At 41.5% G+C, this 14,527-nt stretch overlaps 1 protein-coding gene across 4 annotated transcripts in view; it reads left to right on the top strand.

The window, feature by feature from the left end:
* Window positions 1-6,623: 6,623 nt before the first annotated feature.
* Window positions 6,624-14,527, top strand: part of CRBN (cereblon) — a 29,027-nt gene continuing 21,123 nt past the window's right edge. Inside the window, exons 1-5 of one of the 4 annotated variants that reach the window (XM_074404890.1) lie at window positions 6,624-6,716; window positions 7,725-7,769; window positions 10,951-11,057; window positions 12,530-12,732; window positions 13,842-13,991. In XM_074404890.1, the coding sequence (XP_074260991.1) occupies window positions 6,650-6,716; window positions 7,725-7,769; window positions 10,951-11,057; window positions 12,530-12,732; window positions 13,842-13,991 (572 nt within the window). In that variant the 5' untranslated portion in view covers window positions 6,624-6,649. Of the gene's footprint in view, window positions 6,717-7,724; window positions 7,770-9,911; window positions 10,013-10,950; window positions 11,058-12,529; window positions 12,733-13,841; window positions 13,992-14,527 lie in introns of all 4 variants that reach the window. The other 3 variants (XM_074404891.1, XM_003927133.4, XM_010337868.3) reach the window with 3 other exon arrangements.

Consider the following 14,527-nt stretch of genomic DNA (forward strand, 5'->3'; position numbering starts at 1 on the left):
GTCCTCTCTTATTTCCTTGAGCAGTGGTTTTTAGTTTTCCTTGAAGAGGTCCTTTACCTCCTTTGTTAGTTGTATTCCTAGGTATTTTATTCTCCTTATAGCAATTGTGAATAGGAGTTCACTTTTGATTTGCCTCTCTGTTTGTCTGTTATTGGTGTATGGGAATGCTTGTGATTTCTTCACATTGATTTTGTATTTTAAGACTTTGCTGAAGTTGCTTATCAGCTAGTTTCTTATGAAGTTATTCTGTTTCTGGCCACTGAATAGCATCGCAGCATTTTAGAACGGTCCAGGGATTGTGAAATGTTGGTCTCCTTCAAGTATAAAATGGGGATAGGAGCCAAGAACATCATCCTTAGTAGCTCCACTTTCATTTGCTATATTTATGTTTCCATGTAAGATTTCCTCTGAGCAAAGAATTTTGAAGCTTATATATGTGAATATATATGTGTATGCATGTATACATTTGTATGCATACATGCAAGTATCAACATATGTACACAGATATAAAAATCACTAAGTTAGTACTACCCTGTGGCAGAGACTACTAATGTATCCAAATTCCATTTCTTCCACACACAGTAGTAGACTTCTCTGCTCCCTTGAAGTTAGACTGAGCCTGGGATTCACCTTAGCCTGTAAAATATGAGTGAAAGTGATACGTGTAACTTCCAGGCAGAAGCATTTGGGAGACAGTGTTCAATTCTCCAAGCTTTTTCTTTCAGCCATGGCACTCTGCAATTGTAGAAGCACATACTGATGTGAGGGTTCCACGAGACCAAAGTAGCCTTGCCTGGTGATCTGTCAACAGGCAAGAATATGATGCCCTGGAGAGTCACCAAGTCCACAGAATATTTGATTTGAGCAAAAAATACACCTCCATTAGTTAAGCTGCTGAAATTTTGTTGCAGTGGCAAAACCTCACATATCCTGGCCTTTGTAAACCCTTATTTGCAAGACCAAGAATACAAGTCCAGGGAGGAAGACATTGAAATAACCCAACTAAAGTTACAGGTAGAAACAAGGCAGTGAATAGAACCGAGGTCTCCTCTTCCCTTGCTTTGTGTTCATCCCTCTGCAATATTCTGTATGCCTTTGCTTCCAGTGGGAACAGCACGTAGTGTCAGGACAAGCTGTTGGGTGAGTCATGAACACAGTTTTGCACACAAGTTTAAAAACCATAAATTGCCCAACATGTTACTGTCTTGCAAAAATCTTCCCTACTTTACCCGTCAAGTCAGAGATGGATGTACTGGCAGGAAGTCTGAGTAAATTGCAACATTAAGTATCATCACAAATAACTTTTTTTTGCAAATAATCCAACATTCTTGGGTCTTGTATAGGCTCTGGGGTACCTGAAAATATTACTGTAGCAGGGAAAGTTGCATATAAAGGAATTTTTTTCAAATCCCAAATTATTCACCATATTCCTGAAATAGGAAACTGAGTCATTAATAAATTGTCAACATTTTGAAGGGGCTATGAAATACTCTTACGACATCTAGTTTCCTGCCTGCTAACAGAGCAGGCTTCCCTGTTTTTCTTCTCTCTAGGTCTGCATACAGCTGACAAGATCTATCTTTCATTCTCTTGTAATTCTGGGATTTACAGGATAAAATGCTTCTGCACACATTCCACAGCCATGGCTTTTAGCCCCTGAACTTGATGGTAAGAAGGAGACTTAAAAAAAAAAAAAAAAAAAAAAAAAAGGCATTCCTGAAAATTTTACTATTTTTCTTGATTTATAGGTTGCCAAAAAGTTTCAAAGCTTTTTCCACTGGGATAAGTTTGGGAAATTGTTGGTAGCCTCAGAAGACTGGGAAGTTGAGAATTACCCTGGTTTAATTCTAAAGATGTTTTATTTTAAGTTAGTGACAGCACAACTAGCATAGTTCAAAGAAAATTCATGAACATGATTCTCTGTGCCTGAATCAGACAGCTACAAAGGATTTAAGGATTGATAATGACCCTTCATTGTCAAAGGAGGCTGAATATGAATGTGACTCTCCAGGCAGACAGGGATGTCTGCTCACAGCCCAGTTACAGTGCTGCGAGCACCTCTGCCGCTTCATATGTAGGATAATTTATTGTCCAAACTGGCGTACTTCAACGAGTGGAATGAGGCCAGGGTTCGGGCTGCTCTGGTAGTTACGCTGATAGAACAAACACATACCAGGGCTGTCCTGGGCAAATTGCAATGTGGGGTTGCCCTATCTATTGCTACATACTCATATAAGTGGTTGCATATACAAATGCAGGCCAGACCCAGGCAGGTAACACACACATACTGGCTGGTTGAGTTCTGTGACCGACAAGGACTGCCCCATCTAAGCCAGGCATTGTTATTTAGTTGAAGATAATTGTTCCCATGCATGAATCTGAACTATGGTTGCCAAATCTTCCCATTTTTAAAGAGAAGCTGGAAATCAATATTGGTATCTGCACTCTTCAACTGCCAAATGCTGGCTGGCAATCGTATAATTCAAAAACTCAAAATATCACACAGGGCAAGAAAGCCTCTAGCTTGGGAGGCCACCTGTTTGTGACCTCTGTCTCACAGAATGGCAGAGGGAACTGCAGCACTGCGAGAGGAACGTGCTCATGGAGCTCACCCTTGCTTTTGCCCCAAGGGAGAAAGCATGGGAGGATTTATGCAGTTCCAAAATTAACGAATTCATCTATTCAAAAAATGGTAGCCGAATATGCCTGCAAGTTAATCTAGCTTTGCTTTTTCTAAAATTCAGCTTCCTTTAAAAAATGTTGGCTCTTTGGTCTAGGTTGGCTGGCTTTATCTGTCAAACCAATATGGGTCTTAATCTTCATCCCAGCAGGAAGTGGGTAGGAATGACATCTTTGCCTTTAATCACAGATGAAAATCTCTTCTAAAAGTCATCTTCCCCCTTTCTCGTTCTCAGAGGCTACCAAGCTGACTTTCTCTAGGTGTTATCAGCTGGGACCGGGTCAGGTGATACCATCAGCCATAGAGGAGCTTGGGGAAGAGAGTGGGCTCATTATTTCAGGCTTATAGTAAACATGACCCCATAGCAGAGCACATTATTGCCCCAAACAAAATCAGAGTTCTTGGCAAGGCAGGAAGAGAACTGCTGTTGAGTAGGCAGGAAATCAGCAGTGTCTGCAACAACTGTGCAATTCATCTTTCATTTAATGAGCATCCTTTTGAGCAGCTTTTAATTGCCAGAACCTGTTCTTGGGAGCAGAGATCCCCCATCCAGACCTTATATCTTTGAGGGGTGAGAAATGAGACCATTTTTAAAAGTAAGCCTCACAGTATTTTATTGTTCTGTTATTATTTTGGTGACAAGATCTCATTCTGTCATCCAGGCCTCATAGTATTTTAAAAGCTGAGAAATGCTTTGAAGGCAAATGAAGCAGAGAAGAAGGGTAGAGAATGGTGGGAAGTCTGGGAAGAGGATCACAATCTGACACTAGGTCGTGTAGGAAGGACTCTCCAAGGAAGGGGCATTTGACCCAAAAGGTATAAGGGAGAAAGTCATGCATCCACGGGGAAGGAGAGCATTCCAGGCAAAGGAAAAGGAATTGCAAACGCCCTGAGGTGGTCATGGGTCTGTGTGATTCTGGAAGAAGAAGGTTAGTGTTGATGGAGGGGAGGGAAAGCCCAAAGAGCAGCAGCGAAGTGACATCAGAGCAGGACACAGGGGACCCAGTGTGCATTATAAGGACCATTACAAGGGAGATGGGAAGCCAAGGAAGGGTACTGAGCTGGGGATTCACATGATCTGACTTGTGGCTTAACAGGATCACTCAGACTGCTTTGTTGAGAAAGTGCTGTAGAGCTAAGGGTAGAAGCTGAGAAACCAGTATTGATGCTATTGCGATACTCCAGGCAAGAGATAATCAACTGCTTAGACCAGAGTAGCATTCTTTAACGTATTAAAAAACATGTGTTAAATATGAGACTAGGTGTGGTGGTTCATGCCTTAATCCCTTAATCCCAGAACTTTGAGAGGTGAAGGTGGGCAGATGGCTTAAGCTAAGGAGTTCTAGATCAGCCTGGGTGACATGACGAAACTCCATCTCTACTAAATATACACAAATTAGCTGGCTGTGGTGGCTGGTGCCTGTGGTCTCAGGTACTCTGGATGCTGAGGTGGGAAGATCACTTGAGCCCGGGAAGTGGAAGTTGCAGTGAGCCAAGATTGCACCACTGCACTACAGCCTAGGACAGAACAAGGCCCTGCCTTGAGGAAGAAATAGATATATATGCAGAGAGAAAATTTTTAAAAAAGGGAGACAGAAATGTCTTCTCGTCTTCTCTAAGCATACGTTATCTCTTGCTGCTAATCGTGTGTAGAAGCCAGATATTGAAAGAGCCATGGTCTTTTTCATTTACACTTTCTCACATCTTATACCAGCCTCAATTCTGTACTATTAAAGTTAATTCTTGCGCTGTAAGACAGTGATCTAAGAACCTACATATTTCTTTTCCTTCTGGTTTGCAGAGCTCCTTACCCTTCGACATTTCATGCAACCAAAAGGAAATGTGAGGAACTCAGTATGATATCTTGTTTCAGGATAAATCTACCAAATCAAAAATCAATGGCAAATGATTATGTTTTCTTTTTGGTTTTAATAACCAGTGCTTAATCCAAGAAACCTGCTTACTTAGATATTTTTGTTCAATGATCGTCTGTTGCAGGCGTCCCCAAACTTTTTACACAGGGGGCCAGTTCACTGTCCCTCAGACCGTTGGAGGGCCGCCACATACTGTGCTCCTCTCACTGACCACCAGTGAAAGAGGTGCCCCTTCCTGAAGTGCGGCAGGGGGCCGGATAAATGGCCTCAGGGGGCCGCATGCTGCCCGAGGGCTGTAGTTTGGGGACGCCTGGAAACGTGTAGCTATAGACGACTGGGTAGACTCTGAAGGCATAAAATGAAGGAGGAAGCAGATAGTGAATGTGAAAAGAGGGGAGAAAAGGAGGAGAATGGGGAGTTAAAGATATGCAGATGGGAGCTCTGGCAATCTTGAAGCAATGCACAAAAGAAGAAAGAAAGAGCTAGCCACATCTGTGGACTCTATCAGGCTTGCAGCTGTGCTTTCTTGTCCAGAGAGTTCTCAATTGACCCAGGGTTCAGACAGTTCCGTTGTCACCTCTGGGGAGGACCAGCAGAAAGTCAGAACTTCCTTGTTTAGAAGCCAGATGCTTGTGTAAAGAAAATTCTGCTGCAGGTAAGCAGAGATTATTGAAATTCTACAAAGTCTACACTATAGTGAGACTGATAATGCTACAGCATCAAACACACACACACCTATTACTTAGTGCATGCTACCAGCGTGCATGCGCGTTCTCTCTTTTTTACATGTGCACACACACACTCACACACATACACCGGATATTCCCTCATCATTCTGTGCTGGCATTCTGGCATAGAATAATCCTTCAGTTGACCAGAATGATCACCTTAACTCCACTATCTCATCACGTAATATAAGTAATTGTTGTTAACCTAATCATAAAATGTGATGCTATGATTAATATTGCAGACACTATTAACTGGAACAAATATGCAACACTTTTTGGTTCGTTCTTATTTTGCAAATGAGCGAACTGAGGCCTGTGGCTATAAGTGATTTGACCAAGGCCACAGACCAGTTGGGAGACAGAAGGCAAAATAAGACAGGAGTGATTCACAAGCCCCTGTCACAAGGGAGGCAGATGTTCTGAAATCATTTTCTCAAACCTCAGATCCATGACTTTTCTGTCGAGCAATGCTGTTGCTTCGTCTCACCCCCCGCCCACCACCACCACCACGTTTAGATGCTGTATTGCTGTATTTCATTTAAGGATTTTTTCAGTTTTCCTTCCTCGCTGGGATTATGATGTTGAAAATACACCAAGAAAACGTTTGTGTACCCTCCAAAACAAGTATCTTACCAGTCACAACTCCAGCGTTATAACAGAATTATCTTCATTTTTTACATAGTCTTTATTTTTTGCCACTTAGTGCCTTGTTTCAACATAGCTGAAGTCATAATGAGTAGGCTAGTTTATATTCGGACAATTTTACTTTCCAATTATAGGACTTTTTTCCATTCTGTGCAATCATCGTTTCAAGTATGTTTCTGATTAATACTTGATAATTTTGGAATGTACATATATGGAAACTACTGAAGTTATTGAAAAGAAAATCAGCAGTAATTCAACACTCTCCGAATAACTGATGCATTTCCCCAGGCTTTATATACATGCTTCTTATTTTAAGAATTAAAACTAATGCTGCATGAACAGGTTTCTCTTTGCTTCTTGCCCTCTTCGTTTAAGAACAAGGTGGAGACTAAAGGCTCTCAGCCTTAGTTTCTCCATATGCAAAATATCATGATTAAATAAGTCATACTAAGGGCTGGAACGAGGTGAGGGCTCTCTTAGCGTGTACGAAGGGCACTTAGCCATGGATGGCAGGAGACAGCGTTCTGTCCTGGGCAGAGCACAGGCTTTTAATTGTCCTCCCGCCTAGGGCATCACTTCCAGGTCTGGGTCGGCGCCGCCTTAGCTCCTCTGGGGCCGCCAGGAGGCGCTGCGGCCCCGGTGCGCGGCAGCGGCGCGACGCGGACCCTCCCCCGGAGCCGCCGGCGCCGCCCTGTCCCAGCCTCCTTTGCGGGTAAACAGACATGGCCGGCGAGGGAGACCAGCAGGACGCTGCGCACAACATGGGCAACCACCTGCCGCTCCTGCCTGGTAACCGCCCGGAGCCGTTCCTTGGAGGCGGGAGTGGGGCGAGCCCCGGAGCCGCTGGCGGTGCAGCTGGGCCTGGGAGGCGGGCGTGGGGGCGCCGAGGCTGGCCAGCCTTTCCAGCAGGGCCGCACTGGGAAGCTGCTTCACGTCGGCCGTCGGCCCTCGGCCAGCGATGGAGTCGCGGCGCTTTCTTTGCTGCTCTATCGCCCCAAGCTGTGGGCTAGGGTGTCGGGGGTGGGGGTAGGGGGCGTTTGCTCCCAAAACAGGGAACCTGTCCTCCCATCCTCCCTGTCTCCTGAATTGAGCTCCTAGGAAATGCTCTGAAACTAGGGGACCGGGTCAGATTCACAGCTGTTACTTTTGCTGGACTCCTTCCTTTTATTAAGAATGAGAGCTAACACGTACTAAGCCCTTACCATGTTAGGAGCCTTGCAGTTAACGCCTGGCATGCATTTCGCCTTTTAATCCTTCCCGCATCACTTTTCAGTTTCCGATTTGATAAGCGAGTAATGGATTTGCAGATTAGTTCAGTGACTTGCCCAAGGTCACACAGTTGCAGATCCAGGATTCTAGCCCGGGTGTGTCTGTCATATCTCTAAACCACTTCTGTATTTAGTTTGTTTTTCTTACTACTGGTCTGTTTTTCTCAGGCGAGTTCGAATATGCTTAATCAGAGATACTTAGTTTTTCTTTTTCCTGTATGTTGTGTGAAGTGTTTAGACCTTGGCCTGATGTTGAAATACTGAGCAGAAAACAAAAAGGCGTGGAATATTGTATAAACTTTCCATGGAATGCTTTTCAAGAGATGCATCTAAACTTGAGACTATTACCCGCATCCCTTCGTTATATGACAGACAGAGTTGTTTTGGGGATGAAATAAGAGCTAATACGGAATCTGATACTTGAGGTTTACTGTCTAGGCGGGGCTCCTGAGAATATAACTAAACATAAATCAGCTGCAGAGGTGGTTGATTTAGGGCCAGATAAATGAATGCTTTTATGGTTTTTCAGACAGGTTGTTCGAGTGTCAGAGGAGTTGTGGAAGAGCCTTTTACGGTAACATCCAAAAGCACATATTTAGGATATGGTTGTGGGACATAAGGCCTAGGAGGTAGATTGGGTCTAAGTTGTTGACAACCTGGCATCTCCTGCCGGTGGGTTCGGGTTTTTCCTGTGGGTTGCCAAGAAACAATGTTAGGTCTCAGGTAATTGCCTAGGGAAATCTATGCTTGGAAGATTAATTTGTCCACTGCTAGCAGCATGGATTAAAAGAGGAAGACATTGAGTGTATGCCCACCATATAGGAGAGAACTTTCCTATAAAAATAAGTCATACTCAGTGATTGTTCCTGAAGCCATCCTAGCTGAATTGACAGAAAGGTAAGTATGCCAGTCTTTGCTGTAAAGCTGAGCTGTTTTTTCAGAGACATTAGCCCTACTCTCTGTGCCAAATCCAGTGTTTCAGGGAGAATGGTGAATAGAGGAGGGAGGATAGTGATGTTCTGTCAGCATTCACATGGTGTTTCTGCATGAGATGAGTCATCAGACTTCACTCTGATTTCACTCTGATAGCTCTGAACAGTGTGTGTGGTTTTTTGTTTTTTTGTTTTTTTTTTTTGTTTTTTTTTTTTCAGAAAAAAATTGAGAGGACCCAGAGATTATGTAGATATAGCAATAATGCCTTTCCAAATTACACAAGTTTTATTTGTAGAAAAATGTTGGATTTTTCATAATTCCATGTAGTACGAGTTCTGAAGAGTAAATCCTCTAGGTTCCAACAAAAAGTCCTATATTTGAGATGTGAAGAATTTATCCTAGGCAAGTGAAATGTTAATAGTAGGGGAAAGTGGTTTTTAGCCATACTTATGAAAAAATGTTACCAAAGAAATTTTTTAGAGACGAAGTCAGAAGAGTTAAAATGTAAATTTTTAACAATATTAATTCCAGCCTTTGAGCTGATAGTTTATCTTTTCAACTTTCTGCAGTAGAACAGTAAAATGGGTTGTGCTGCATGCCAAGTGATAGCCATGCTGTCAGAGTCGGAAATACAAAGAATTTGACTTAGAATATTTTTCTCGTTCATTTAGATTGTTCTTTATCTCTTAGTGAAACTTACATGTTCCAAGGAAAATTTGTATGAAGTTGAAGTCATTCTGTTTTTGAGGGAGTTTTATATCTACGAATTGTAGAAATAAATAGAAAGTCCAAGGCAGTTACCATATTGAAAAACATTTGTATTTTCTGTCAGGTACCTGGTTAGAAGTGATTTGACTTAAATAATGATATGCACAAAGGAAAAAAAGGATTATTTTGTAATGACATTTTATCGATTTAGAAGTTTATTTGGGGCATTTAAAAATACGTGAACTAGGGATTGAGAAATGAGATCCAGTAATCCTTTATTATCCATCTAGGCCAGGGTTTCCCAACTTCAACACTTGACTTTTGGGCTGGAGAATTCTTTGGGTGGGATTGTCTTCTGCATTGTAAAATACTTAGCTGCATACCTGGCCTCTGCCCATTAGATGCCAGTCAGACTCCTTTAGTTATGACAACCAATATCCCCTGAGGCAGGATCACCTGTGGTTGAGAGTCATTGATCTAAGACAGGAAATTTACTCATACTTTGTATGAAAAGGACAGACTCACAGTTAGTAGAATAGCCCCTGTATTATGTACCTTTTTCTAATTTTATTTGCTGTCATGGGTAACATCTGGTTTTCTAAGACATTCTTTTAAAATGTTTTATGCTTCATCCCAACTTTATTTTTAAATTTAAAATTACAAAGCAAAACGGTATGAAAATGATTGCAAAATCTTTGTCCCACAGGCTGGAGTGCAATGGTGCAATCTCAGCTCCCTGATTCAAGCAATTCTCCTGCCTCAGCCTCCTAAGTAGCTGGGATTACAGGCACCTGTCACCACACCCAGCTAATTTTTGATTTTTAGTAGGGACAGGATTTCAAGATGTTGGCCAGGCTAGTCTCAAACTCCTGACCTCAAGTGATCCACCTACCTTGGCCTCCCAAAGTGCTGGGATAACAGGTGTGAACTACCACAACCAGCCTTCATTTTAGAATAATGGGGATAGTCAGGGGAATGATGTCACTGGAAAAATGCTGTAAAATTCTTCCTGCCAGATTCTTTCTCTCACTTTTAATTAACAGATCTTGCCTGCCTCATTTCTTTTCTTTCTTAGGTAGGAACTCTTTGAAGTTGAGAGTTTGAAAGAACCTTAGAGATTGACTTGTTCAAGCCTGTCATTTTGCAGATGAAGAAACTAAAGTTTAATTGGGCCGAGTGAGTTGTCTGAGGCATTAAAATTACTGGTGAAGGAGAAGTGAAAAATATCCCATATAGAAGAGTTTTAAATAACTTATATAGGTATTTCCCCTTCAAGGGAGTGGAACATCACCTCTTGAGTGTAGGCTGCACCTGATGATTTGCTGCCTAAGGCTACAGTGTGAAAAGGAGGGGAAGAGTAACTTTACAGTGGAAAAACCTGAAACATACTGCTTTAGCCAGGTGATCAAGGTGAACATCAACAGGGATAGTTCATAATATGTAGGCTTGATATATAATAAAAACAGTACATTGGCAACAGACCCCATTTCTAAAAAAGAAAAGAATAACGATACTTCACTTCTGTGGTCTTCCTCCCTAAAACACATAGCTTCAGTCTAATCATGGGAATTACATCAAACAAAACCCAGTTGAGGGATACTCTACAAAATAGCTGACCAGTACCCCTCAAAACTCGGAAACAAGCAAAGTCTGAAGAATCATCCTAGCTGAGAGGAGGGTAGGAGACATGATAACTAAATGTAATATGGGATCCTAGAACACAAAAAGATTAAATAAAAACTAAGGAGGTCCAAATAAAATGTGATCTTTAGTTATAGCAGTGTACCAAGACTGACTCCTTCGTCGTAGCAAATGTACGATGCTAATATAAATTGTTAGCTGTAGGGGAAAAGTATGTGTGACACACAGGAGCACTCTGTACTATCTTTGCAACTTCTCTATAAATGTTAAACTATTCTAAAATTCAAAGTTGACTTAAAAAAAAGATAGTAACAGAGACCAGCATAAATCCCAGCCCTCTGGCTGCCTCTTTACAGTACTGTAGAGTTTACCAAAGGCATGTGGTTTTACAAGTACCCCTTTTCTGAAGATGGAATTATGTGTTTGATAGGGTTTTCATCTTTTTTTTTTCTTACAATATTCTACTCTTACAGCAGAGAGTGAGGAAGAAGATGAAATGGAAGTTGAAGACCAGGATAGTAAAGAAGCCAAAAAACCAAACATCATAAATTTTGACACCAGTCTGCCGACATCACATACGGTATGTAATTTAGTAATAGAGCTAATATAATGTACATATAAATGTAGAAAAAAGTTCATTAAAAACAAGTGGCAGATTTTTTCTTACTGGACATCAGAAATTGTGGATGGGGACATAGGCTATTTGCAAGTAGATAAACATGTAACTAAGGTTTTTTGTTGTTTTTTTGTTTTGTTTTGTTTTTAAGATGGAGCCTTGCTCTGTCACCAGGCTGGAGTGCAGTAGCATGATCTTCGCTTACTGCAACCTCCACCTCCCAGGTTCAAGTGATTCCCCTGCCTCAGTCTCTTGAGTAGCTGGGACTACAGGCATGCACCACCATGCTTGGCTAATTTTGCGTATTTTAGTAGAGACAGGGTTTCACTATGTTGGCCAGGATTGTCTCGATCTCCTGACCTCATGATCTGCCCCCCTTAGCCTCCCAAAGTGCTGGGATTACAGGCGCACTTTGGGCCACTGCACCCAGCCATAACTGTAATTTTTAAGAAGCTTAATACTATGTTGTGATGGAATTGCTTGAGGAATTGTTGCTCTTTATAGTCTTTCTAGTAATTGAGCTATTAAGTACTTCCCTGTACTTCTAGGTCAGGCGTCCCCAAACTACGGCCCATGGGCCGCATGCAGCCCCCTGAGGCCATTTATCCGGCCCCCCGCCGCACTTCAGGAAGGGGCACCTCTTTCACTGGTGGTCAGTGAGAGGAGCACAGTATGTGGCGGCCCTCCAACAATCTGAGGGACAGTGAACTGGCCCCCTGTGTAAAAAGTTTGAGGACGCCTGTTCTAGGTAGTGGAGTGTTATTGAACATGTAACATTTTATACTTGCTGTTTGTGATATTTGGACATAGAGATGTTTCTTATCTTGATAAAAAGAAAATAGCTTGTACTAAAAAATCCTTGAATTTGTATGTTTTTGAGATATTCAAAAAGATTAGAAATTCTACTTCTAAGAGTTAAAGTTGTTAGATTAAAAATTATATTTTCACTTGGGATGCTTATATACCACATTTTTAAAGTAAATATTTGTAACCCTATTGGTATTTCTTTTTTTTTTTTTTTTTTTTTTTTTTTTTTTTTTTTTGAGATTGAGTCTTGCCCTGTCGCTTAGGCTGGAGTAAGTGCAGTGGCACAGTCTGAGCTCACTGCAACCTCTGCTTTCTGGGTTCAGGTGGTTCCCCTGTCTCAGCCTCTCTAGTTGGTGGGATTACAGGCATCTGCCACCACACCCGGCTAATTTTTGTATTTTTAGTAGAGAGGGTTTCACTGTGTTGGCCAGGTTGATCTTGAACTCCTGACACCAGGTGATCTGCCCACCTCGTCCTCCCAAAGTGCTGAGATTACAGACATGAGTCACCATGCCCGGCCTGTATTTCTTTTAATGTGATTTGCTGTTTAGTCTGCTGAGCTTGTATTTTTATTTGTATTTTTATTACATATCAATCATGACACTGTACCTATATATGTTCTTAAATAGTACCTGGGCGCTGATATGGAAGAATTTCATGGCAGGACTTTGCACGATGATGACAGCTGTCAGGTGATTCCAGTTCTGCCACAGGTGATGATGATCCTGATTCCTGGACAGACATTACCTCTTCAACTTTTTCACCCTCAAGAAGTCAGTATGGTGCGGAATTTAATTCAGAAAGATAGAACCTTTGCTGTTCTTGCATACAGGTAAAATATTGGAGTCCATTTGCTTAACACATTTCCTCTCGTGGGTAATTGCAGTGGTCAGCATTAAAACCAAAGCAGGCTGTTGTTTTGCATGTACAGGAGAGGGTGGATAAGAATGTGAGGTGAGGGATTTGGTTAAGCAGAAATTGGATAGTGCAAGTTGTAGTATTTTTGTTCATTTCATTACCATCTAACTCAGCTCTTCACTGTCATACACAATTTAACTTTCTGGTATTTGAAAAATTTTTAATCATTTCATGAAAATCATTTTTGGAATCTTAGTTTCAATAACTGTCTTTAATAAACGAGAAATAAGGCTTTTATATTTGAACGTAAAGAACTACTTTTCCAAAAGAAGTGGTCTGTTCTTTCCCTTTCTCTCTCAAAATTGATAATGTGTACCATTTTAAATTGGAGCTGAACTTTTGAGTATCCCATGGCAAATAAAGGAAATCTGCAGTAGAGGCAGGAAATACATACAGGAAGCTCCCACCCCCATATAGTACTGCCAGTAAGCAGCAGAAATGGTTAAGTCATTTCACAAAGTGAAGAAATGTTTGGTTTGGGAAATGAGTTTAAACCCCTGTAAGTTTTAAATTATTTTCAGTGACTAGAAATCTTCTCTTTTCCTAAAGTTCTCTAATTGTACTTTTTGAATCCTCCTTCTATATCCCCCATGCAATTTAAAAATAAATAAAATTGTCTGGACATGGTGGCTCATACCTGTAATCCCTGCACTTTGGGAGGCCAAGGCGGGAGGTTGGGAGTATGAGACCAGCCTCACCAAAATGGTGAAACCCTGTCTTTACTAAAAATACAAAAATTGGCCTGGTGTGGTGGCGCATGCCTATAATCCCAGATGCTCAGGAGGCTGAGGCAGGAGAATCCCTTGAATCCAGGAGGCAGAAGTTGCAGTGAACTGAGATTGTGCCACTGCACTCTGGGCGACAGAACAAGACTCTGTGCCAGATAAATAAATACATAAATTATAATAGCTTTGTAAGAAGGGTTGGTTCTATAAATTGTTTATATATATTGATTTTGCCAAATTTGCTTATATTTAAAATTCAAGTGTTGAAATTTCTTTCTTTTAAAAATCTTCTTGGAAGCAATATACAGGAAAGGGAAGCACAATTCGGAACAACAGCAGAGATATATGCCTATCGAGAAGAACAGGATTTTGGAATTGAGATAGTGAAAGTGAAAGCAATTGGAAGACAAAGGTTCAAAGTCCTTGAGCTAAGAACACAGTCAGATGGGTAAGAAATAACATACACCTTAAAGCTCTGTGAATGTCTTATAATGAAGTGGTTTTCTTGTACTTTTTCTCTTCTGCTGACCCTTGATATTTTGTAACGTTTAACTAGTTGTTCTCTTTCCCTTCTAAGGTATAGCCCAGTGGTTTCCAACCTTGCTATGCATGAGAATCACCTGGGAAGCTTTTAAAACTATAGAAGCTTGAGTTCCAACCTCATCTCCCATCTCCAGAGAGTGATGAGGCTGCAGCATCTTTTAAAAATGAGTTTCAGGTGATTCTAATGTCCCACCAGGTTTGAGAACAGTAATGTAAACACAAAGGGAAGTGCTGTTTGGGTCTTGGCTTCTTAAGGATTGAAGGCCTCTCAGAGGGTAAGAGGTTAGGGAGACCAGAGGCTTGTGAGTTGCCTGTGTGCTCACCAGGACAGCTGTGGTTTTTGTAGCATTGTTGTGATGTTTGAAAGCCACACTGGTTACATCTGCCAGCTGCTCTATCTGAGATATACAAGCCATTTACATTCAGTGTCCATCTCTAGTG

The sequence above is a fragment of the Saimiri boliviensis genome, chromosome 8 (genome assembly GCF_048565385.1).
Source record: "Saimiri boliviensis isolate mSaiBol1 chromosome 8, mSaiBol1.pri, whole genome shotgun sequence".
Classification (NCBI taxonomy): Eukaryota; Metazoa; Chordata; class Mammalia; order Primates; family Cebidae; genus Saimiri; species Saimiri boliviensis.